The following is a 25,946-nucleotide window of genomic DNA, read 5'->3' as shown; positions in this document are numbered from 1 at the left end:
CTCATGGGCACGGCAGCAGCCGGCCCTTTATCTTATGGGCTGTCGGCTCCAGCCGCTGGGACGAGGGAAGAGACCTGAAACCTTTGGGTGCTTTGTGGGCTCGGGGGGCAGCAACCCGGGAAGGGTTGTTCTGCTTGTCCCCGTCAGACACTCCCCTCTCTGCACCCTCAGGGCGCTTCTCCTCCATCGCCCTGCTGGGTTCTCACGCTGGCCTCCCTCTAGTAGCAGCCTGGGCTCCAGGCAGGGGAGGGACAGCCCCCGGGCGGGTTTTGTAGCCATTCTCTGGGTGGCAGCTGCCGGAGCCGGCTCTGGCTCCCAGGTGCATCTCGGTGACTACTTAGCAGTTTTATTTCCTGTCGTCTCCGGTTTATTACTTGGGAACGTGCTGGAGCGGGAGCAATTCCCCCCCGGCAGGGCTGCGTTGGCTTTGTCTCTGTGGCAGCGCTGAGCCGAGACGCCAGTGCCGGGCGGCCTAGGGCTCTGGCTCGTGCGGCGTGATACCCAAGCACCTGCTCTGTCCTGAGGGGAACTTGGAGGGCGTGAAACTGTCCCAGGCCAGCCCCCACTCCCGCACGAGGCCTTGTTAGGATTAGCTGGCCAGGGCCCTGCGGCCCTCTCTGTTAGGTCAGCCTGTTGCGGTGCGGCAGCGGGGGGGTGTGGAGGGAGGCGGTCGGGCTGTATGTTTGGCTGTGCAGTGTGTGAGTCTGTGTGTCTGTGTATGTGATACACAAATGTGGGATGCTGCGGGGCAGGGCTGTGATATATTTGCTGGGCCTGTGGGGGGAAAGGGGATTATATACAGTTGGCGGTGCATTGGGGGGCAGGGCTGTGATATGTTTGCCAGGCCTGTGGGGATGTGGGGGTGGGTTGTACACAATTGGGGATGTGCTGGGGGGCAGAGCTGTGATATGTTTGCTGGGCCTGGGGTGTGTGTGGAGGGTTATATACAATTGGGGGTGTGCTGGGGGGCAGGGCTGTGATATGTTTGCTGGGCCTGTAAGGGAGTGTGGGGCTGTACACAATTGGGGGAGCGCGGGGGGGGGGGGGCAGGGCTGTGATATGTTTGCTGGACCTGTGGGGGTGGGTTGTACACAATTGGGGATGTGCTGGGGGGCAGAGCTATGATATGTTTGCTAGGCCTGGGGTGTGTGTGGAGGGTTGTATACAATTGGGGGAGCGCTGGGAGAGGGGGCAGGGCTGTGATATGTTTGCTGGGCCTGTGAGGGGGTGGGGGGCTGTACACAATTGGGGGAGCTCTGGGGGGCAGGGCTGTGATATGTTTGCTGGGCCTGTGGGGGGGGGGATTGTACACAACTGGGGGGTGCCGGGAGAGGGGAGTCTGTGTTCTCGAGGCCTGCGCTGGCTTCACCCCAACGCTGACTCACTCCTCATTGACACTAGGCCAGGGAGCTCAGCGCGAGGCCTCCCATGGCGGGGCAGTGAGGGGGTGTCGGCTGCAGGGTCTGTGTGTGGCGAGAGCATCGGGCCCACCCCCGAAGCGCCGGGCTGCCAGCAACGTGGCCTTGATGGCTTCAGCACCATGGACAAGGGCACATCCCCTCCAGAAACCTGGCGAATCGCTGCCAGCCCCTGTCCCTGCCCCCTGCCAATTCAGGGGACCTGGGGAACTCCCCACAGCCCCCAGATTGCTCTGCTCTGGGTCCCGGGCCCACGGCACGGCTAGCACCCGGCCTCCCTGAGCCACGGGGGTCACCAGGGATGGGCCCAGCAGGTGCGTCCCTGCCAGCCTCACAGTTCTTTGAGGAGCAATCCCGACGGGGTCTACCCTACGCCTGCCGGATTGCCCCAGAGACCCTGCCTTCCACCCAGGGACCCCTCTGCCTCACTGGCCACAGCCCCACGCAGCTGACCAAAGACCGATGCAGCCACAGGGATGCGGGGGGGTGTCTGCTCCAGGCTTGGTCATTCCTACCCGTTTCATGTGGGAGGTGCCCAGACACCACAGTGATGGTCAGCTGGCTGTTTGGGCCGGACGAGGACATTCCATTGATGCCACCCTCCTCCAGCCCTATAGACGCAGGCCCTCCCCACGGAGCAGGGCTGGGGAATTGGTTCCCCCTGCCCTGCCAGGGCTGGGAGTCAGGCAGCAAGGTTGAATGGCCTGGGATAAATTGGTGTTTCGGGGCAGCCTGTCCCCACACCCCCCGCCAGAGCCAAAGGCCCTGGTCTCACCCGGAGGCCGGCATCCATGGAAAGAGCCTCGTTGCTGTCAGAGAGAGTCACAGAATAGAATCCCAGGGCGGGCAGAGACCTCAGGAGCCATCGCATCCGGCCCCCTGCCCAAAGCAGGACCAGCCCCAACTCAACCAGCCCAGCCAGGGCTCTGTCAAGCAGGGACTTAACCTCTAGGGATGGAGATTCCAGCCCCTCCCTCGGGAACCCAGCCCAGCGCTTCCCCACCTGCCTAGGGAAATCGATTTTCCTAATCTCCAACCTAGACCTCCCCCGCTGCAACTGGAGCCCGTTGCTCCTCGTTCTGCCTCTGCCCCCACTGAGAACAGCCTCTCGCCAGCCTCTTGGGAACCCCCCTTCAGGGAGTTGAAGGCGGCTCTCAAACCCCCCCCCTTCTCTTCTGCAGACTAAGCCCAACTCCCTCAGCCTCTCCTCGTAGCTCAGGTGCTCCAGCCCCCAAATTGTTTTTCTTGCAGTCCACTGGACTTGCTCCAATGCGCCCACATCCGTTCTGTAACGGGGGCCCACTGCTGGATGCAACACTCCATCTGTGGCCTCCCCAGTGCCGAATAAAGGGGAATCATCACTTCCCTAGATCTGCTGGCCATGCTCCTAATGCAGCCCGATGTGCCCTTAGCCTGCTTGGCTCCAAGAGCACCCTAGTCACTCATAATCACAGGAAACAGAGCCAGCTCTGTGGATGTCACTTCCTGGAGGGGGGGGGGGGGAGAGATGGGAGTCTCCCCTCCCAGTTGCCTTCAAGTTGGACAACTCCCCCTCTCCCCCATGACTCCTCTGAGCAACAATGAAAACAGCCGGCGGCACTAATTCCCAGCCGGGTGCTCGGGAGAAAATCGCTGCCGAGTCCCCCCAAAACTGGGCCCAGATTCACTTCAAATTTGGCCCCAACCCAGAAGCACAGTGGCCCCCAGCTGGCTATGGAAGCAGCTGCCTTTTTGCCCCATCTCCACACCAGGATCTGGGCGTCTCCACCCAGCCGGTGGAATAATCGGCAAACCATCCGGTCCCCAGCCGCGGTTGCCAGCGAGCCTGGGAAGATGCAGGCTGTGTTGATCTGACATGGGGCTCACCCTGATTCCCCTTTGACCTGCTATCCGGCCCGCTTGGATGCCGAGTTAACAACGCAAACAGCAACTTTCATGTTTCCCATTTCAATACAATACGAAATGTTTACCCAGCCGTGTGGGCCTGGCATTCGCTCAGCCAAGATCCACTCTCCAAAACAACTTGCTGGGCACACGGGGAAGGGCTTACTGGAGTATTTACACATCTGTATGTTAAAGCTGCTCTTCAGATCCTTAAACCAGGGCTTCCGTCCGCCCCTGTTCTGCCTGGCTCCCAGACAAGCCTTCTGCTTGGGAGAATTTGGTCTAAGACTGACTGTGGGTTGCAATATGCCATCCATGCCTTCCTTTCTAAGCTAGGGGGGAGGATGGTCTTGTGATGGACATGCACAATCTGTAGCTAGAGTGGGTGACTTTTGGGAAGTCCTTTCCTGGCACTGTGCCTCAGTTTCCCCATCGGTCTTAGTGCAGCGTTGGGAGATCATCTTGCCTTCCTGTCTAAGTGAGGGGAGAGGATGGTCTTGTGATGGACATGCATAATCTGTAGCTCGAGTGGGTGACTTTTGGGAAGTCCTTTCCTGGCTCTGTGCCTCAGTTTCCCCATTGGTCTCAGTGCAGCATTGGGAGATCATCTTGCCTTCCTTTCTCAGCGAGGGGGAAGGATTGTCTTGTAACAGAGGCGCACGATCTGTAGCTCGAGTGGGTGACTTTTGGGAAGTCCTTTCCTGGCTCCGTGCCTCAGTTGCCCCATTGGCCTCAGTGCAGCGTTGGGAGAGCACCTTCGCTGACGTGTGTGATAGAGGCTGAGTAGCTACATCCAAAGCTCACTGACCTTTGGCCTGTTGGAAATTTGGACTCAAATTTAGCAGCTGTCTCTAGAGGAGGGTGGGAAATTGCTTCCCTGTCTGATGAGAATTTCCCAGATTTAAAAAAAAAAAAAAAAAAAAGCCTCCCCCGAAATGGGACAAAGCCTCAACATCTCAAAACCTGTTATAAGTTGAAAATCTGAACATTTCAGATGGGGCCAATGGAGATGCTCAGCTTGGCCCTCACTTTACAGTAACGCAAAGTCACAAGAAAGTCACCAAAGCCGGCTCCTCTCCCAGGAACTGTTTGGTTTCACCCATCCGGACTCTCCACCAAAAAGGGGGTTTTCAGAAATCCCCCCTGGGCTGTAGACATGACAGACAAGAGGCTGCTCAGACGCATTGTCTTCCAGGGGCCAGGTTATTGTCATGAGTATTTCGCAGCCCAGTGTGTTCAGGGGCTGGCCGGACCACTGTTAACAGACACGTACCCTGCTGTGGTTACTTACAAGGTGCCACCCCTGACTGTTGAATAGACTCAGAATGGCTTAGCTGTGTTTCATAGGCCCTGTACTGCTACCTGCTAATGAGATTCTCCTCTAGTTTGAGGGGGAAGGGCCATGAACTCAATCTCTGCTTCTCACTGAATTTGGAGCAGCCCCAGGCAGCCAGCACCAGGAAGGGGTGGGTGGTGCTAGCGTTGGAGGCAGACAAGAAAAAAAAATAAAACTGCTGCTGGTTTACTAAGAGCTAAAATCAACCAAGCTTGGAACCAAAGGATCCGGCTGGGCCCAAGGAAACTCCCCCTTTGCTCCCACTGCAGGATTTGAAGACACGAATGTTGCATCCTCCAAGCAAGCTTTCCATGGCTGAAGCAGGGTTTGTTACCTGGCCTCTGCTGACAGGTGCTGGCTTTGTAAACCAGCCCTTTCACCTGTGCTGCATTCGCCACCAGGGGCTGGCTTGAATAGGTTCAGCTCCCCAGACTCTCCGGAGCTGCCGTGGCTTCTCTGGGCAGCCGGGACTTTGGTTTGCAGCTGCATCCCGACAGCCAAACCCAAACGGCTACAGGAAAGCGCTGAGACCGAGCCAGGAGTGTCAGATCTGGGGTGGGGAGTGAGGCAGGGAATGGGCGTGAGCCCCGGGCTCCCCAGGAGATGCCTCGTTCCCCAGCGCCAGCCGCGCCTCAGACATAAATTGTTTGCGATGGGAAAGCATTTTCCCTCCGGAGGCCGCAGAGAAAGTCAAAATTAGCATTTCAATGGGGAGGATTTAGAAACCGGCCCCGCGCTGCGCTGGATAATGTCACGTCATTTTCTCATGAAACGGGAGGGAAGGGAAACGTTTCGTGCCGTTTTGGCCTGGCTGGGGACGCTGGATTCCAGCCCAGGGTGGGGGGAGTGCAAGTTGCATCCATCCAACAGGGAGGAGCGCTGCAAGTGCCGTCTGTCCCCGGATCGCGCTGGAACCAGCTTCGTGCCGATGCCCGGCCTGGCGGCATCTGCGCCTCTGCCACGCGGGCCGATCAGAGCCAGGGAATGGAGTGAGACCAGCCAGCCACCAGCTGAATGGCACGTGGGCACTCTTGTCCCTAGCATGGGACTGGGTTCCGGCTCCATCGAGAGGCTCCGTAGACACCGCCCCCTAAGCCCACTGGTCTACCCCGAACTGGAGCTAGGTTGGAATTGCCACCATGCAGAGCAAGGGGCCTGGGTTCCCTTCCCCCAAGCCAGCCAGTCCATTGTCCTGAGGTCCAGATGGGTGTCAGCGCCTCTGTCCCATTCTCTCCTGCCGTGGCTGGCTCAGAGCTGGGGCTGCTAGCGGGGAAAGGCTCATATCCGACCCCTGAGGAAATCCAGCCTCCCAACAGAGAGGCGCAGCATCCTACCAGCTGCTCCCTGGGCCCATCTGGTCTGGCCAGGTGTGACCCGTGAGCATAGGCAGACTTGGCGGTCGCCTAGGGCGCTGCCTTCCACGGGATGCCCAGGGTGCCTGATGATGATGTCACGGGGTGCTCGGATGCCAGATGAGGACATCACGGCCATTGACAACTGTGCAGGCGGGGGCACCGATCGCGCCTTCCGCCTGGGGCACCAGCTGCCGCAGCCGGCTTGGGACCGCTCCTGGGTCTGGCCCTCCTACAGCCCTGGAACCCAGCCCATCCTGAGGGACGCAGCTGGTGCCCCCTACTGAGCGGGCCGGTTGTTGTCTAAAAGCCGGTTGCGCCACTGCATGGGCGCAGCGCTCCAGCCGGGAGCGAACGGCAGCACCTGACTTGGGAGGGGTAGAAAGCCGCTGTCTGCCCCGGGCAGAGCCCAGCTGTGCCTTGAGACAGAGGGCAGGGGTCAAGCGCTAGCTCCGGGGCACATGGGACCCTTCCTCCCCCAGTCCCGGCACTGTTACGGTTTCCCGTCCAGGGTGGCTTTGCGCCAGCTGTGACGGGGGAACAAGTGCTGCAGCTGAGCCAGTGAATGGGCCCCGGGGCCAGATTCTCAGCCATGCCTGGCATCCAGAGCTTGGGGGAGCTGCAGCTGCCAGTCCAGCTCTCACTGCAGCATAGAGCAGCCTCGGGGCTGCTCTAAATGCTCCCAGAAGCAGCACCCTGGATAATCCTCCACTCCCGCCCCCCGGCAAACACCTGTGGTCTGCTTGGCCTCTCCCCTGTTTCGGCACTTGTTTGCATCTGCGGGAGACAAGGCGCCGTTACTCAGCCAGGACGCAGGCTGAGAGGTGAGCCCGGGGCGTGCGAGCCGCAAATCCACCGAGGAGAGGGACAGTAATTGGCCCCATCACAGGCGGCTCCCTCCCCCCCGGGCTGGAAATGGCGCAGTCCAGCCTTTCCACCGAATACAAATATTCACAGATACGAGGCGTTTAAAGCCCCCCTCCCTGTTAAACACCAGGGCCTTGTTTCTCCTTGGAATCTGGCTTTGGCTTCCAGCCACTGGGTTTTATTTGGCCTCCCTCTGCCAGGCTTAAGAGCCCTTCATCAGCCAGCATTTCTTCCCCAGGAAGGCCCTTCTGCACTCTGATCAAGGCCCCTCTTGATCATCTGTATCTACTTGTAAAGATTCCCGGAGGCAGGAGACGCTGCCCAGTGGAGCTGATGGAAAAGCGGGGCCGGATGGGGAGGGGAAAACATGTGTTGCAACGTCAGAGCCATTTGTTATTTGCAAGCTGCGAAAAGAACTTGGTTTGTCGTGTGTGTGTGTGTGTGTGTGTGTGTGTGTGTGTGTGTGTATGTGCGTGTGTGTGCGCGTGTGTGTGTGCGTGTGTGTGTGTGTGCGTGTGCGTGCGTGTGCGTGTGCGCACACACAAAACATTGGATCCAACATTTGCCTGTTTGGTCTTCCCATTTCCCCACCGGTCTCCCTCCTTCACCTGTCCCCACAGAAAAAGGAGGAGGGGAAGGGGAAAAAAACTGACACTGAAAATGAAAAATAAACATTTTTTCAGGTTTTGTCAACCTCTTCCCCCCCCACACACACACACTTTTCATAAGAACGGCCAGACTGGGTCAGACCAAAGGTCCATCTAGCCCAGTGTCCTGTCTGCCGACAGTGACCAATGCCAGATGCCCCCGAGGGAGGGAACCCAACAGGGAATCCTCACATTATCCCTCTCCTATCATCCAATTCTAGACAAACAGAGGCTAGGGACACCATTCCTACCCATCCTGACTAACAGCCATTGATGGATCTAACCTCCATGAATCTATCTAGCTCTTTTTGGAACCCTGTTAAAGTCCTAATCTTCCCCACATCCTCTGGCAAGGAGTTCCACAGGTTGGCTGTGTGCTGAGTGAAGAAAAACTTCCGTTGGTTTGCTTTAAATCTGCTGTCTATTCATTTCATTTGCTGACCTCTAGTTTGTATATTGTGGGAATAAATCAATAACTTTTCCTTATTCACTTTTCCCACACCAGTCATGATTTTATAGACCTCTATCCCATCCCCCCTTCATCTCCTCTTTTCTAAGCTGAGAAGTCCCCGTCTTTTTCATCTCTCTTCCTACGGGACTCGTTCCAAACCCCTCATCATTTTTGTTGCCCTTTGCTGAACCTTTTCCGATGCCAAGAGATCTTTTTGGAGATGAGGCGACCACATCTGTATGCAGGATTCGAGATGTGGGGTTACCATGTTTTTATACAGAGGCAATAAGATAGTCTCGGTCTTCTTTCCGATCCCTTTTTAAATGATTCCTAACATTCTCTTTGCTTTTCTGACTGCCACTGTGCACTGAGTGGATGTTTTCAGAGAACTCCCTACCAGGACTCCCCCGAAATGTTCCAACCCCAGCCTCCCCGACACACAGGGTCAGGTCTTTTGTCCCCACTTTTTTCATGCTCTTTGCAACATTTTGCCCTTCTTTGCCACGTGCACCCGTATAGCACGGGGGAGGGGGAGAGAGGGGGAAGGGCAGGGGGATGGTTGGACAAACAGGCTTCTGCTCCTTCACTTTCTCCATCTCGTCCCCAGTCCCGTGACTACCTCTGGCTCGGGCTGCGTCGGCAGGCGGCTTTCTGTTTGGGGAGTACTAGATACACACTCTGTGTCCGTAAGTGCCCCACGTTCCTCCTCCCCCTCCCCGACTCCCCTCAATGCGCCCCGCCATTTGCAAGCCAGACTGAGCACGTCTCGGCAGAGCCGGGGACGGCGAATTGAGAAACGTTATTCTGCTTTGAGAGTCGTTTCGAGGGAATCAGCATGGACCAGGAGACCTAGGATCTCTTCCCGTCTTTGCCCCTGACCTGCAGGGCGGCCGTGGGCAAGTCACATGACGTTCCCACCTGGGGCCTCAGTTTCCCCTCACTCCTTTGAACAAGGGTGCTCTTTGGGAGCAGGGAGGGTCGCTCTTGCCCCGTGGCTGCAGAGCGGGGAGACCAGACAAACGGCAGGCCACAGGCCTCCTCAATGGAGGGGCGCCAGGCGAGCTTTGGACGGGCCACGGGCCATGGTGCTCACTGGTTCCTCCTCTTCCATCTGTCGGGGGCCTCCAGCAGCTCCGTGAACCTGGCCCATGCGGCCGCCGGGCGGTGCAGGGCTTCTCCATGCCAGAGTGATCGGCGGGAGGCCGGGGGCCACGCCAGGAGTTGCCAGCAGCTTGCGGGGGCCGAGTGGACGCCTCCCAGACACAATGTGGCCGCTGCACTAGTGACATCCACTCCCAATAAGAAAGATGGAAAACTGCAGGGAAACTGGAGAGGGTCCAGGGAAGAGCAACACAAACGATGAAAGGTCTAGAAGACATGAGCTAGGAGAGAAAACTGAAAGAACTGGGTGTGACGTAGTGGGGGTACCTGGCTGGTTTCTATGCTGCTGGCTCTGGGGTAACCCCCACTGGCTGCAGTTGGTACCACGGCCCAGCAAAACAGGACGAGTCATTATGCAAAGGGTGTGTCAGCCTGTCTGACCAGCCATCCCCCATGGAGAGGAACAAAGGAAGGTGGATGCTGCCCTGGCTGGGGGGCAGGGCTGGAGGAGAGGGAGTTAGTTTCTGTCTGGCAGCTTCAGCAACAGGCTAGTGGGTTTAGAAGCCGAGACCCCTGCCCCATATCAAGGGGGGCTGAGGCATCCTAGGCCTGCCCTGTAACCTGATGACATCTGTGCTGTGCTGTATCCTGGAGAAGCAATAAACCACCTCTATTCTACTGGCTGGTGGAGTCTGTTTGTGCCATTTCGGGGGTGCAGGAGACGGGGGACCCCCAACGCGCCGTCACACTGGGCTAGTTTAGTTTGGAGAAGAGAAGACTGAGGGGACAGGAGAGCTGTTTTCAAGTATCTAAAATGGTGTTACAAGGAGGAGGGAGAAAAATTGTTCTCCTTGGCCTCTGAGGATAGGACAAGAAGCAATGGGCTTAAATTGCAGCAAGAGAGGTTGAGGTTGGACATGAGAAGTCATTCTGCCGCTCTGCTCTGTGCTGATTAGGCTCAGTTCTAGTCTTGTGTCCAGTTCTGTGTCCCCACATTTCAGGAAAGATGGGGAGAAATTGGAGAGGGTCCAGAGAAGAGCAAGACAAATGATGAAAGGTCTAGAGAACAGGACCTAGACCTGTAGGAAGGCTGAAGGAATTGGGTTTGTTTCGTTGGGAAAAGAGAAGACTGAGAGGGAACAGGAGAGCGGTTTTCAGGTATCTAAAAGGGTGTTACAGGGAAGAGGGAGACAAATTGTTCTCCTTGGCCTCTGAGGACGGGACAAGAAGCAATGGGGTTAAATTGCAGCAAGGGAGGTTTAAGTTGGACATTAGGAAAAACTTCTCAACTGTCAGGGTGGTGAAACACTGGAATAAATTGCCCAGGGGGTTGTGGAATCTCCATCCCTGGAGAGATTGAAGAGCAGCTTGGACAGACACCTGTCAGGGATAATCTAGATCAATGTTTCTCAACCTTTTTTTATAAAGTACCTTTAAAAAAATAGAAGTACCCCCAGTACCTACAGTTTTCAGACACAACATTTTTTCTATCTTTGCTACACATTTGTTTAAACAACTTACTCGTAGCTGGGTGGGCGATGAAATGTTTGGGTGTAAAAAGTAGAAAAATAGTAAAGCGCTGTAAAATTTAAAACGAAAATTCAGTTTTCTCCTAAGTTCAGTTGTGTGGACTCCTACCACTGGTTGAGAAACACTGATCTAGACCCCCGAATTTCGTTGAGCAAAACAAAAATGTCTCAGGCCACTTTCCTGCCACTCTTCCCACCCCCACCACGGGAAGCCAGGAAAAGCAGCTGACCCCCCTTGGGTTACGCACCTCTGATCTAGACGGTGCTTGGTCCTGCCGTGTGGGCAGGGGACTGGACGTAGTGCAGTGAATACAAGCCCCTGAGCGGGGCCCGGTGCTGTCAGAGAGAATCCATGTGCAATAATCTTCCCCCAGGGCTGCTCACAAGCAGGCGCTAGTGTTTGGTGGGGGGGAGTCTGAGCAATTGTTGAGTTCCGTGCCGCTGGCCATCAATGGAGGCTTTTGGGGGCTCGCTTTGTGTTCACACCTGACCCCACGGCAGCAGGAAACTCTCATGCGCCCGCCAGGTCTGCCCAGCCCCTGGCACGCACGGACCCTCTGCCCACGGCCGTGCTGTGTGGCCGAGCTCTTCACTACAGGCCAGGTAGCAGGCCCAGCACCTGGGTGCACGGGCTGTGCCGGGGGAGGGCTGATGGCCGCACACGGAGCAACACGGGTGATCGGGGTGTTTTATCGGTTAAACCCTAAATACCGAAGACGGCTCCGGCACACCATGTGCCCAGCTCACCTCTAGGGGCCCGATGGACTCTCACCTGTCCCCTCTGCCAGGGATGGCGAGTATCATAGGCAGGGGGAGGCGTTGCCTTCCCAAACCGCCAGACATGGCCCCACTCACACTCTGCCCACAGAGCACCTGCTGTGCTCTGGGGCCAGGGAGGCTGGGGCCGCATGCCCTCTTCCCACTCTGTGGTGCTGGGGGCGGGGCCTGGGCAAAGGAGGCGGGGTTAGGGGTGTGGCTGGAGGCTTGCCTTTCCCCAGCCCTACCTGCACCCACCGCCCACGCCCTCTGCACAATTTGCTTTGCCCCCATCCCCAGTTAGCACCAAGGGAGGCTGCGGTAGGGGGATGGGATATGGTTGTGAATCGTGGGGCATTGCCTGGAGGGATTCTCCAGCTACACAGGCCACAGTGTTGATCTGCAGAAAGGCCAGTTCCTCCCATGGGCAGAGCCGACTCTTGGGCTGGAAGATCCGCATAACCAATACTGAAGGCTAGAGCCACCCGGAGGGAGGATCCGCAAAGGGGGAAGCACCACCAGAGAAGGAGGAAACCCCAGCTGGGGTCTGATCTCGGTGACCCCCATGTAAATGCCGAGTCAGGGCCACACCCTGCTTGTGGCGACACGGGTGTAAATCCAGAGCAAGTAGATTTACACGAGTGTCCAGGAGCAACGCCAGACCCAGCATCCCATCTCCGACAGCACCAGTGCCAGGGGCAAGAGCCCCCGAAAGGGGCAGTTACAAGTCCGGGGTCTCTGCCCAGCAATCTGGCTCCCGGCGGGCCCCCTGACCCCCGCTGGCCATTGTGCGGGGAAGTGGGGAGAGCAGGCAGCGGAGGGCGGCGGTCTGGTTACGATGGCGGCGTTTTGTACCTGGAACAAAGAGCAGCAAGGCGCGCCGAGGCCAAAGGAGGCTGTCAAAGCAGGCGGCAGCTGCGTCCCCGCATGCTGTGATGGGAGAATGATTTGTCTGAGCTTCCTCTCCTAGATTGGAGAGCAAATGATTTAGAAAATAATAATTGGCGCTGCAGTAAAACAGATTAATGGGAGATTTTAAGCAAGTGGCGTTGCCGTCTTTGTGAAGCACGCGCGGCCCCAGCAGGAGTCCAGTGCTGAATGGTAATGCTCGGGCACGGGCGCTCCAGTGGGCACTGGCTGGAGGCTGGGCACAGCTCTGCCGGTCCCTTCAGTCCTGACCTATAGCCCCCCCCCCGCCCCCGGTATCCAGCCATGGGGCTATGTATGTGTTGGGAGCTGGCATGCTGTAGCAATGCACACTCACTCCAGCAAGGAGCTCAGTGAGAGAGCCTGCCAGGAAAGGTTCCCTTTAATTTGTTCTGTGTGCGGAATAAATTTTTGTGCACCCAAGGCATGGCTGGATGTGCACCACACCTGTAGAAACACTAAACCCTCGCTGTGGGTGCTCTGCTAATCGGCTGGGCGGCCGCACAAGTGCATGGATTACTTTGCTCTGCACAGGGCGGGACACCAGGATCTGGCCCTGGTGAGTCCATAAGGCCGATTAGGCATCACAAAGCCCCAGGATCACCCCCTCAGCCACACGAGGGAACCCAGCAGGACAGAGACTCTTGCTGTGCCGGGTATGGCACAGACGCTGTGAGACAGCCCTGCCCCACAGAGGTACAGGCCCGTGATCCCCTTGACCAGGATGCAGGGACAGGCCCAAGGTCACCTGGGGAGGCTGTAGCAGAGCTGGGATTTGAACCCACCACTCCTGCACCTGCCCCACCCTGCTCTTTTCATGGGCGCCTACCGGTGGGGCTGCAGGGCGAACACGAAATATCCACAGCACCCGGGTTTTAACCTGTTAGTGGTTCTAGAGCAGTACGGATGGAGGGTAGCACCCACGCGCTCCATTGGCAGGCGGCTCCCTGGCCCCACGGCTCCTCCTGGCCGACCCTCCCCCTGGGCTGCTCTCACAGCCCCATCCAGCCACCTCTCCCCACACCCGGCTCCAGAGGCGTCTTCCCACCCAGAGGCGGGCGAACTCCGTGCCGGGTTAAGTCATCTCCCTATGTGCAGACGATCTGGCCCTGCAGGCCACTTCGGGGCCGGGCTGCGTCCAGGAGGCCGGGTGCCCCGGGGCCCGATGAGGGGAGAATTTGTCTTCCGAAAACTCTCTTTTCCCGCAGGTCAAGGATGGTAAATGTGATGGGTGATGCCAGCTGCTGGTTCCTGCTCGGGCTGTCCCTGCTGCCCGTCTCCGGGCTGGGTAAGTGACGCCAGGCCGGGGGAGCGGGCGCCAAGGGGGTCGCTGGGGAGGGAGCTCCCATCCCTGAAGCGGGCGGGGCAAGTTGGGAACCCCTCTCTCAAGGAAGCCAGGGAGGCCTCAGGGGCTCCCCTCCGCCCAGTACAACGCAGCCCCTGGCAGGAGCAGCTGTGCACCGGGATTGCCTGGGGACCAGGACTCCTGGTTCCATTCCCAGCCCTGCCACCGACTCCCTGGGTGACCTTGGGTTGGTCGCTGCACCTCTTGGTGCCTCAGTTTCCCCCTGTGTGAAACAGGGACAGGTTTGTAAAACTCCAAGGCCTCACGGCAGGGGGCACGTGGCTGGCAGTGCAGACACGGCTGTCCTGGCAGCACACGGGCCCCATCAGACTCGCCCCCACGCCCTGTCAAGTGTGACTCTGAACCACCACATCACTCGGCCCAATGCTGGGCCCGGATCGTGGCAACTGTCCTGGGGGGGCTGGCTGCTCTCTGCCCACGGGAGGCCCTATATCCCATCATGCGTGGGGGATGGGAGGGAGCTGTATTGTTTTCCCCACTGTGGTGCTCGGTATCCCTCCGCCTGCGGGAGTGCGGGAAGAGCCTGTATCCCTCCGCCTGTGAGGTGGGGGAGGGTCTGTATCCCTCTGCCTGCGGGAGTGCGGGAAGAGCCCGTATCCCTCCGCCTGTGAGGTGGGGGAGGGCCTGTATCCCTCCGCCTGCAGGAGTGTGGGAAGAGCCTGTATCCCTCCGCCTGTGAGGTGGGGGAGAGTCTGTATCCCTCCGCCTGCGGGAGTGCGGCAAGAGCCTGTATCCCTCCGCCTGTGAGGTGGGGGAGAGTCTGTATCCCTCCGCCTGCGGGAGTGCGGGAAGAGCCTGTATCCCTCCGCCTGTGAGGTGGGGGAGAGTCTGTATCCCTCCGCCTGCGGGAGTGCGGGAAGAGCCTGTATTCCCTCCGCCTGTGAGGTGGGGTAGGGCCTGTATCCCTCCGGAGATGCTGCGGCCCATCCCCCCGGAGGATGTATCTGACTGGGGAGGGGGCGACCTGGGGGCCAGGTGTGACCCCCTCCGCTGGTTAGCACCATCGTCCCCACACGCAGATTTGTGGTTTGCCTTGTCTGGCCCTGGGATGCTTGGCCCCGGCTCCGAGCGGCGCCTGCTCTCCGGGTGCCAGCGTTCCGCTGAACAGGACCTCGGCAGGCGACCCTCCGACCTTTCCGGGGGCCTGCCGGGGAGACAGCCCGGCTCGCTGGGGATCAGCCTGGCGCGGCAGCCGCTTTCAGTAGACGCTTGTATTGTCCTGAGGCAATTTTCAACCGACCCGTTGGACTGATGAGAACGGAAACGAGCGGTTACCTGTCACCGGAGTCTCTTCTAGTGAGGCTGTCTCAGGGAAGGGACATTAATTGTCTGGGAGGAGTGCAACACCCCCCCCCCCCCCCGCCAGTCAGCCAGCATAGTAAATAAATCTAGGCCGACTTTGCTCCAGGGGGGCAATTCGTCCTGTACCACCACTATGGGCTCTTGACGTTTCCTGTATTTTTTTTAGACCAGGCAATCCGCTCCAGCAGCTTCCTGAACCCGGCTGTGGCCAGTAGAAAATACCTCTGGCCCTTTGTGTACATTCTTCCATGGCTAAATGACCTTCATGTGTCCTTTAGCATCTTCTTTTGCAACCCCTTAGCTGTCCCCATGCTGGGGCTTGGAAAAGAAATCCCACCTCCTGCAGAGCACACCTCGCTGGGCTGGGACAGAAGAACTGGCCCAATTATAGGGGGACGAAGGGGAGGGGAGGTTTTCTTCTGAATCTCTGCAGTGAGAAGCAGCAGAGAAAATCCCGGAGGCCAAATTACATTCTTTCAGCCAGCTGGGGGTAAAGTATAAATCAATGAAACGGGGAATAATCCCAGTGAAATCAAAATGAGCTGTTTTAGCAAGAGCTGCGAGTGCGGTTTATACCATAAATGACTGCAAATTAATTAGGCTGATCTATTGTATAGTAACTGCTAGCCACTTCGCTTTTGACCTGGTGTCCATCCTCTGCTGCTTTCTTAGTTAAACTCACTTTCTAGGTAACCAGGAACATTTATGCAGTAACGGAGTTTGGAATTCGCAAACGCGAGGCCCCAGATCTTAAACCTCACTTCGATCGGGAGCTGTTTGAGGTTCCAGCTGAAACAAAGACAGCGATTCCTTGATCTGATGTGTTGGTTTTCTGACTGAACGGCTAACCCTTGGCTTCTTTCTGCCTTCCCATCCCTTTTTCCCTCTGGGAATGTCTCTGTCCCTGTCCCTACCCCTGGGATACCTTCGGATGCATCCCAGAACTTCTGTGTTAGTCTGTCCTGTTTCCTTATCTTCACTCCAGCTCGCCTCCTCTTTGTTTCTGAAGTCTCTATCCCTTTCATTACGGCTTCTCTTTTATGACAGCCCATGTCATTCTTGCTTGACTTTTCTCACCCTTTGTGAGTGGTGTTTGTCTATATGGAACTGGGCAGCTCCCCTATTGAATGTATTCATCATTCCCCAGCCCTGTGAAGCAGGTACATACTATAATAGTGATTGAAAAGTGTGACGGCGCGTTGGGGGTTCCCCGTCTCCTGCACCCCGAAATGGCACAAACAGACTGCACCAGCCAGTGGAATTGAGGGTGGTTTATTGCTCCTCCAGCACAGCGCAGCACAGATGTAATCTGGTTACAGGGACTGGGCTAGGATGCCTCAGGCCCCCTTGAGATGGGGGAGACTGGGCCCCTAAACTCCAGCCCCTTCCCCTAGGCTCTCCTCCATGCCCTCCGACAGCCAGCCACCAACTCACTAACTTCCAGCCCTGCCCCCCAGCCAGGGCAGCATCCACCTTCCTTTGTTCCTCTCCATGGGGGGTGTCTGGCCACTGGTTCAACAAGTTTGGCCTTACCTCTGCCTAGTGAGGTTTTCCCTGCTGGGTCTTGCTCCAGACAGCAAGGGTCACCACAGCCCAGCAAGTACCCCCACTACGTCACAGTAAGACATGGGATCGGGGCACAGACTGTGCAAGTGACTTGACCAAGGTTCCATGGGAAGTCTGTGGCAGGGCACAGCAATGAACACAAGTCTCCTAACATGAAGTGCACGGCCTGCAATGCCAGACGAGCTCTGCTCACATGTATCTACTACAGAGCTACAGACTCGCCGTTTGTTTGGCTTTTGTTTAACTACGCTCATCTTCCCTTTGCTTGCCTTCTAATTCTGCCTTTCCTCTTACTGTCCTGTTTGCGGCGAGCCCTGCCATCCCCACAGCTGACTTTCCTCTCCCATCCGGCTCTGTCCCTGACACCCCTCTGACCACACAACTCCAGCCTCGCCCCTTGCTGCGAGCCCCCTTTTCCAGAGCCAGCTGCAGCCTCTCTGCTCCACCCCCAGCGATGGGCAACCTCTTTATAATTGCCCCCGGCCGCTACGGCCGCACCTCGCTCACGGCAGCACTTTGAAGTATGCGGGGGGAGCTGCCAGCTGCTCTCTTGCTGGTTTTCCCCTTTCTCCCACCCCTCCAAAACCATTCCTGGCTCGAGCTCACCCCGCTCCTAAGACAAGTCCTTGGAGCTTCAGGGAATCCACAGAGCAGCTGTTCCAGGCTCCCCTCTTTAAGACAAATATTCTAAGCCCCACCGGGCTGCCTCCAAGCCTCCAGCGTGGGTTGGGCGTCATGCCAGGGGCTGGGAATAGACTAGCCCAGCCAGCCTGGCAATCCCAGAAAGGCCTCGGTAATCCCAGCTCTCTCCCAGCCTTGTGTACAATGTGCAAAGCTCACAACAGATCTGTGTTCTCAGGGGGGCGGAGGGAGGCGTTTGCCAGCCCCTCTTGGCAAGCGCAGGCAGTGGCTTAGGGCCACTGGCAGCCCATGCTGGCCTCCCATCAATACCACCATGAAACTTCCTATGCCCCAGGACGCAGGCCAAAGCCACCGTCTCAATCTCAGCGCATTGCTGGTGGCTGGGACGCAGAAGCTGCTGGCCTCCTGTGTGGACCATGCGGCTGGAAGCGGCCTGTGCCCGTTCCCTCCACGGGGCACAAGTCTGGGGCCTCTGGTCAGTTTCTCAGAGGCCAAGAGCTGCAGCCCCAAGTCCGCGGGAGGTTGATTTTCTCTCCACCCTTCGTCGGGACAAGGACACTTGGATCCCCACCCTTGTGGTTGGGGGTAAGCCAGCTGGGAAAGGCCTCGGAATTCCTGAGGCCCGCCCAGCCCCTTTGCGGGGGGCCGGCGTGTCTTCCAGGGACATTCCTTCTGGGTCCTGAGCTTGACGGTGTCGTTTATTCGGCTTTCGCCCCAGGCGCCCTGGCTCTCCCGAGAGCTGCCTACGGCGTCAGGTCCCCCCGACCTCCCTCTATGCGGCATTTGTGCCGAGCTCGTGTCTTTGCTCCACTGCCAAAAGCGTGGCACCTGCTTGCCAAGGGCACCTGCGTGGGCACCCAGCGTGGGAAACCTCCCGGCCTCGGCCTCCCCTTGCAGACCGTTCCCCTGGCTGCAATGGGAACTGTTGCCTTCTTGCAGAGTTTGTCCTGGGGTGAAATAGTCCCCGTTTTTCCACCAATGCCCGCTGGGCCTGCTCTCGGGTGGCGCTACGCCTCATAAGAACATAGGAACATAAGAACGGCCGTACTGGGTCAGACCAAAGGTCCATCTAGCCCAGTAGCCTGTCTGCCGACAGTGGCCAGCACCAGGTGCCCCAGAGAGGGTGGACCGAAGACAATGATCAAGCGATTTGTCTCCTGCCATCCCTCTCCAGCCTCTGACAAACAGAGGCCAGGGACACCAATTCTATCCCCTGGCTAGTAGCCTTTTATGGACCTAACCTCCAGGAAATTATCTAGCTTCTCTGTAAACTCTATTACAGTCCTAGCCTTCACAGCCTCCTCTGGCAAGGAGTTCCACAGGTTGACTACACGCTGTGTGAAGAAGAACTTTCTTTTATTAGTTTTAAACCTGCTACCCATTAACTTCATTTGGTGTCCTCTAGTTCTTCTATTTAGGGAACTAATAAATAACTTTTCTTTATCGGCCCTCTCCACACCACTCATGATTTTATAGACCTCTATCATAACCCCCCTTGGTCTCCTCTTTTCTAAACTGAAAAGTCCCAGTCGCTTTAACCTCTCCTCATATGGGACCCGGGCTTCATTTGCAAGTGCGGTATGCCTACATTACCCCGCTAGTTCGAACTAGTGGGGTAGTGTAGACATACCCTCCGGGATGGTGTAGCTGGGGCTTGGTCCTGCCGTGAGGGCAGGGGACTGGACTCGATGACCTCTCATGGCCGCTTCCTCGTGTGCTCTGCTTCTGTCTCATGTCCCCAGTCTCAGAGCACTGTCCACCTACCACAAGCTTTGGTCTGGACTGCGTAACGTCCACATTCTGGCCAATTCCGATGGCTCATTCTGGGGCTCCGGATTGTCCAGAATGATCCAGTGTCTTATCCCGGACTCCAGTAGCCCCCAAGCCTGGTTCTTCAGCCTTAGATTAGACCCAAACTCTTCTACAGCTCCTCAGTTTTTTGGTCCCCTCTGTAAAAACACCGGTCAAGGGGCAGCGCCCCTCCCGTTCCACAGTCTGCTTGAAAACCCTTCAATGCATCCAGGGCTTCGGCACCCCGAGGGCGCTGCGGCCCGTGGCTTGCACAGAGGGGCAGGGGAGCCTTCTCCAGTGGTGTCCCGCATCTCCAGAGAGTTTCAGCTCCGTGGGGCTTTTCGCTGCTCCGTTCTGCCCCTTTCCGAGTGCCTTGGTGCTCCGGGAGGCTCTCAGGAACCGCCCAGCGGCCCTGAAAATACTTAACAAAGCTTTGCAGAATTCTGCCTGTCTCCTGCTGACGGCAGCCCAAGCTGTGCATGCAACCCAGCACTCCTGGCCCCATATGTGGCCTTCAAAGTACCCCAGTACCACACCCCACTCGGCTGAGCGCTGGCCCCTCGCATTGGGAAGCGGCCGGGATTTGTGGCAAGTTGAGCTCTGGCTTCCTCCCGCCGTATTTTTTACAGCTCCATCACCCCCAGAAGCAGGAGTTGGCCTAGCAAGCCATGGGGCCAGGTGAGCGAGGAGCTGTATCCCTCTCTTTCCTGGGGGTGAGGCCCTCTCTGCTCTCAACAGCCTCCACTCCCCGTCAATGACCCCTCTCATTTTTCCATCCGCGTGTGGAATAAATTTTATTCTCTGCACCAAGGTGTGTGCAGATGTGCACCACCCCTAGAAACACAGGCTGCTGGCTGTGGGAGGTGGTGGGTGCCCTGCCAGTCAGCTGGGCAGCCCCTGAATCTCCCCTGGGCCGCCGCCCACACCATGGCTTTTAGGGAACCCTGCTCCCCATCCCCTTTCACCAGCTGCTTCACTCAATGACTTGCAAACACACATGTGCGCAGGGCTGCCATGGCAACACAGCCCCACTATTGACTCCCTTGGCCGTCACGTGTGTATCCAGCGAGGAGGGGACTTCGGGAGAGAATCGGTATTAACGATCCCGGCTCACAAAACAGCAGCTAACGACCGGTGACAAATCGCCCGCGATAATTAGCCAATAACAAGCTCGGCGCTGGCGCTAATCGGCAGCGACGGCTGGTAATGAGCAATCAGAGCGTTCCCTGGCTTAGGCGGGGCTCGGGCCGGGTCCAGCGACACCAGGCTCAGCGTCACTATCCAAGGGGCAGAATGGAACGTCCCATACGGCGACCAGCAGCAGCCCCAGGGGGAGATGTTGGCTCCGGGCCCACCGGCGGAGGAAGCTGCAGTCATAGACTCACAGAATCCCAGGGCTGGCAGAGATCTCAGGAGGCACCGAGTCCAGCCCCCGGCCCAAAGCAGGACCAACCCCCAACTCCATCAGCCCAGCCAGGGCTTTGTCAAGCCGGGACTTAAAAACCACTAGGGACGGAGATTCCACCCCCTCCCTCGGGAACCCAGCCCAGCGCTTCCCCGCCCACCTAGGGGAATCGTTTTTCCTAATATCCCACCTAGCCCTCCCCCACTGCAACTTGAGCCGGTTGCTCCTCGTTCTGCCACTGGCCCCCACTGAGCACAGCCTCTCTCCAGCCTCTTGGGAACCCCCCTTCAGGGAGTTCAAGGCTGCTCTCAAATCCCCCCTCCCTCTTCTCTTCTGTAAACTGAGCCCAAATCCCTCAGCCTCTCCTCGTAGCTCATGGAATCATTTTTGTCACCCCCTCGCTGGACTCTCTCCAATGTGCCCACATCTGTTCTGTCGCAGGGGGCCCAACGCTCCAGCTGTGGCCTCCCCCGTGCTGAATAAAGGGGAATCATCCCTTCTCCAGGGCCGGCCTTAGCATGAGGCAAACTGAGGCAGCTGCCTCCGGTGCCAGACTGTGGGGCGGCGCGACCAGGGTGTAGAAAATTGTGTCTGCTGCTGTTAGTTCTCCTTTCTTGGGGTAGCGGCGAGGAGTCCTGTGGCACCTCATAGACTAACCTTCATTGGGGTAGGTAGCGGAGCAGGGCCACGAGAGGAGGAGGAGAAGGAGGAGGCCGAATTCAGACCTTTCACAGTTTTGGCCCAAGCAAGGGGGTATGGGGGCGTCCTTTGAGCTCCCCGCCTCAAATGCAAAAATGTTGTGGGCCGGCCCTGCACTTTTCTAGATCTGCTGGCCAGGCCCTGTTGTGCCGAGCGGCTGCCTAGCCAGGCGGTCCCCAACCCGGAACCGGGACTCTGCCCTTGTCTGTGTTGAACCTCATCCCGTTTCTTGCAACGCTCGTGCTCCCTCGTGTGCCTAGTGCGAGGAGCCAGGAGCTGCTGGTGCATGGTGCCGCCCCCCTGGCCGTTCTGGTGCCGGCCTCAGCTGGGTAGGGGGTGGACAGGAGTAGGGGACTGGATTTCAACCCCCACACACTTAAGAAGGTCCCACTCCATTGGCTGCACTGGCAGAAATGCAGCCGTTGGAAGGGGTCTCCCCCATCCCGTGTCATTAGCATCACTCCAGGCCCCCCCCCCCCGCATCTCCTTTCCCACAACGGGGCGCTGCTGGTCCCTAAAATCTAATTGCCCAGCCTTGCTCGGTGGCTGCGGTTTGCTCTGCCCCGGGGAGATCTCATCCTGCTGCCGTGAGCCAGCGCCGAGCCGCCAGCCGCGGAGCTGCACCGGGAAGGCTCTGACCTGGGGGCGGGGGCGGTGGCTGCAGTGTCCGAGAGCAGAGGGGCTGGACCAGATGCTGCCAGGCCTAATCCGAGGGAGGGGAAGGGAGAGGCTGGGTCCTCGTGCACCATCGTGCCCCCTCGTGTGCCTAGTGCAAGGAGCCAGGAGCCGCTGGTGCAAGGTGCCCCTCTCCTTGCCCTGACTGCTCTCACGAGGCCTCCCCTGCGGCTGCTGAGGCGTGTGCCCCATTTTGACTCCCTTAGAGGAAGGAAACAGAAACGCAGCCGGCAAAGCGGGAGCGAGTCCGAGCGCTGCGTGTGATTGCAGGCCTCCCGGGGCAGGGGCTGCGGGCGGGGGTGGGGAGGGGCCGTGCACCGAGCAAGGACACAAGGAGCCCTGAGACAAGGGGCAGTTCGGCAAAAGAAACGCCCCCGTCCCCCGCCCACCGTTCGCCTTTTCCCTGGCGGCACCTGGGCCCCTCTTTCCTGCTCCCTGCCTTTCTCCGAGCTTGGCGGCCAGGATCTGGGGGGTGAAGGCCCCGCACCGGCCGCTCCGCCCAGCGCCCTCGCCCCGCCAGGCACGTGTCCTCCAGTTATTTGTGGCTCTGCTGCGGCTGCTGAATCTGCACTTACCGAGAGGCCAAGAACATGCAGGGAGCCCTGAAGTGAAGCCAGCGCCCACCCGGCTTGCGGAGGGAACCAGCAGCGCGCTGCTGGCTGGCCTAGGGCCGGACCTGGGGGGGGAGTGAAATCTTCCAGAGGGGCCCCGCTCTGGAGCCATGCAGGCTTAAAGACCCCCCTCCCCCAGTCACCTGAACACCCGGGGCCAGGCTGCAGGCAGGACTCAGCTCTGGGGAAGTGACTCGGAGTCCACGGGACGTGCCAGGGCACCCGTGGCACACGGCCCCTGCCCTGCACAGCTCGATGCCTCAGCCCACGACTGCTTCAGCCCAGGGCAGGAGCCGCCGGCATGAGACCCCCCAGGCCTGGCTTCATAGCAGCTCTCCCCGCCCCTCTGCCCACCGTCAGCCCGTGGCTGGGTCCCTGTGGGGAGCCACAAAGGAGGTGTGGACATGGAGCTGGCTGTGGAGGAAGCTGGTTGAGACCCGGAGGTGGGTCGGCAGAATAGGGCCATCAAGGCGAGGGCGAGGTGCCGGAGTTGGCTGCAGCAGGCAGGAGTGGGAGCCCCACTGGAGGGGGAAGGTGGCGCCGGGATTGGAGGGGCCAGTGCGGAAGGGGCAGTGACCAAGGCCTGAGGAGATGGTGAGGGGCCTGTGGAGAGTTCGAATCATGGAGAGCCAAAGAGATAAAATCCAAGCTTTGGAACAATCTAGAGGAAGCAGCGGTGAGGTGGGGGACAGACGGCCTAGATGTGGGGACTGTGGGGTGGAGCCCAAGGCACGTTCCTTGCTATGGGGCTCTGCACTAAGGCCCTGGTTTGGGGGCCATCCTGCAAATCCTTGATGTGAGGCCAGCTGTGTATTCACCGACACCCTACGCTTGAGGAGCTTTAACCTTGTCGCCTGGGGGTGTCTTCCCAACCCCCTGCCACCGATACCCGGTCCTCTGGCTCTTCCGCCTGCTTTGTTCTCATAGGGTTGCTGGGGATCGTGGGGCTGACAATGTTCCCGCTCTCTTTTCCATCCATGTGTGGAATAAATTTTGTTCTGTGCACCATGGTGTGTGTGAATGTGCACCACAAGGAAAATCACAAACCTAACTGTGGGCTCTCTGCTAATCAGCTGGGCAGCATTAGACTCTCTTCTGAGTGGCTGCCCAAGGAATACAGGCTGAGATCTGCCAAACACCTTCCACCAGAGCACGTCACAACCGATCTGGTGCTGGCTTCAAACCAGTGACCCCGAGGTGAGAGACTCCATGTTCCACCCGCCCAGGCTCCCAGGGATCTCTCAGGTGTCAGAACAGGAGAGTAGGAAGAAACGGAAACGAGAGATGAATAAAACATCCCACCTCCCGCATGACCTGCTCTGTAAAAACCCAGCTGCCCACTGCCTGCTGCAGTGAGCAACGAGGAGCGCAGAGTGTTAATAGGGTTGCAAAGTGGGGTTCGCTGGGTATTAGGCGACGTAGAGAGCAGATGAAATGGGGGGGGATCACTTATTGCCCTAAGTCTCCCACGTCGGCATCGTTATGAGAGCATCCCACCTGTGGGATTGAGTGCTCTTTAACAAGGAGAATTAGAGGAGATTTACAGCCCTAGACACCCCTGCTCCTGCTGCTTGGTGGTGTATTAGCTGGCTTCTGGCTAGCAGAGGTCGGTAAGGGTGTGGGGAGGGGGAACAATTTTAGCCCAGACGGTGTCATGGTGGCTGCTTATGCTGGCTGGAATTGGGCACCTCCTCACGCGGTGGCCCGGTAACTCTGCAGGGCTGGCTGGTATTCTGTGTGCCATAGAGTACAGCACAGAAAGGAATGCTCTCACCCCCAGTTTACAGAATCACACTGCTGGTGTCAGTAGTGGGATTAGGACGCCAGCATTCCTGGCTCCCAGGCCTGTGCGCCGATGACTCGGCTCACCCTTTTCCTATGCACTCCCCAGTGTGTGAGCTCCCAGGAGCATCAGGCTCCGTGAAGTTGATGTCCGGAACCGGCTCTTTCGACAGGCAGGAGCGGACATCGCATCCCCAGGATAGGGCCTTGAATAGACGAGGCCGCACTGGAATCATGTGGACGTCACCAATTCCCAGGCTGAACCCGGCTGCTGTCTGCCTGCCGGTTCCCTCAATAAAAGCGTAATCATAACGTACAGTGCCTAGCGCAGCAGGCTCCTGGTGCAGGACTGAGGCTCCCTGGTGCTACCGCACTAGAAATAAAACGTAAATAACATTTTAATAACGACAGTTGCCTGGGAGTGTCTGCGTTGCCCACGCTTCTCACAATGCCTTTCGTCCTCTCGTTCAGTCTATAAATCAGCCCCTCTCCAAAGGGATAAACTGCTTCAACAAATGCCCACAACAAGTGATTCAATTCACTACCTGGTCATTTATGGAGGGGATAAAAGCAGTTTATGGCTTTACATAATTAGATGTATCGATGCCGGGTTTTATCCCTGGAGGGAGCGCAGCCTATCTTGCTTCCCTCTTCTCCCGTCTCTTTGAAAGCAATTTATGCAGCCAGTCCAAGCCCCTCCTCTACCAGCATAGCACTCCGGTCGCTCCTCACCGGGATCCCTTCCTAGATGGACGGCAGCAGAAAGAGAGGCCAGAGCACAGGACAACTCGGAGGGGAGCATGGAGGGTGCGCAGAGGGAGCCTGGTGGCTTTGGGGGGCTGACTGTTAGTCCATGTGCCCTAGAGCACAGGACAGAAATGAATGAACTCCTCCCAGCTTCCAGAGTCCCGCCTGCCTGGCCCCCAGGTGAAGCTGGTGTCAGTAGTGGGATTAGAACGCAAGCGCTCCTGGCCCCCAGACCTGTGCTCCAATGACTCCGCTCAGCCTTTCCCCGTGCCCGCACCAGCCCTGCCTGTGAGCTCCCAGGAGCGTCTGGCTCTGTGATGCAGGGGCACCGGGAGGGAGGGTGGGGCACTGAATATTTCCCAGCAGAGCCATGCACAGAAAGAGGCTCAGATGTGTAGGACAAGGGGATTCTGCAGAGGAGAAGAACACAGCTTTCAACTTGGCCGGGGGAACAGAGGGATCTGAAAACGATGCCTGGAGCATGCCGCACTGGCTCTCAGCTCTTAGCACTGCCTGGCACACACCAGCCCCTGGCACTGCCTGGAGCATGCTGCTCTGACCCCCAGCCCTTAGCACTGCCTGGAGCACATCAGCCCCTACAGTTGCCTGGAGCCCCGTCTCAGACCCCCGGCGCCCTGAGTCAGAGGCCTCTGCCGTTCTGCGTGCAGACAGCCCACACCAGAGAAGACACCTGCTCTGCTCTCTTACAGGAGACGCTTTTATTCCCACCCATGGCAAAGCAGAGCCCTAGGGTTTCCAGCGTGTGCTTTGGAGGAGAAGAGAGGGCTGCAAACATGCAATTAAGAAGCAGAATTGTTAATTGCTGCTTACAAAGGCCTCCTGAGCCAAGCTGATATTTAGCTACTTTAGCTTCCTCTCTGTAAAGAGCCCTGCCTCGATTTCCCTCCCACCCCCGCCCCTCAATGCACCTGCATCCCAGCTTTGCCAGGGCTGCTTTTATACCTGGCTCCCTACTGCAGGCTTCAGCACTCATGCAATTAAGAGCAGCTTAGACCAATTAGCTTAGCTGCCTGCTGGGACCAGGTTGCGCGACACCCTTTCCTGCCCAGACAGCCCGGGTGTTCACTGTGC

General features: G+C 58.1%; 1 protein-coding gene across 3 annotated transcripts in view; it reads left to right on the top strand.

Moving 5' to 3' along the window:
- The window catches only part of NCAN (neurocan), a 76,463-nt gene that overhangs the window by 14,842 nt on the left and 35,675 nt on the right, over positions 1 to 25,946 (top strand). For all 3 annotated transcript variants that reach the window (XM_075902828.1, XM_075902827.1, XM_075902829.1), the window contains exon 2: positions 13,477 to 13,556. In XM_075902828.1, coding sequence (XP_075758943.1) covers positions 13,484 to 13,556 — 73 coding nt within the window. In that variant the 5' untranslated portion in view covers positions 13,477 to 13,483. The remainder of the gene's footprint in view (positions 1 to 13,476; positions 13,557 to 25,946) is intronic.

This window comes from Pelodiscus sinensis, chromosome 19, assembly GCF_049634645.1.
Source record: "Pelodiscus sinensis isolate JC-2024 chromosome 19, ASM4963464v1, whole genome shotgun sequence".
Taxonomy (NCBI): Eukaryota; Metazoa; Chordata; order Testudines; family Trionychidae; genus Pelodiscus; species Pelodiscus sinensis.
Note: the sequence above shows the minus strand (reverse complement) of the source record. Positions and strands in the feature narration are given on the sequence as shown.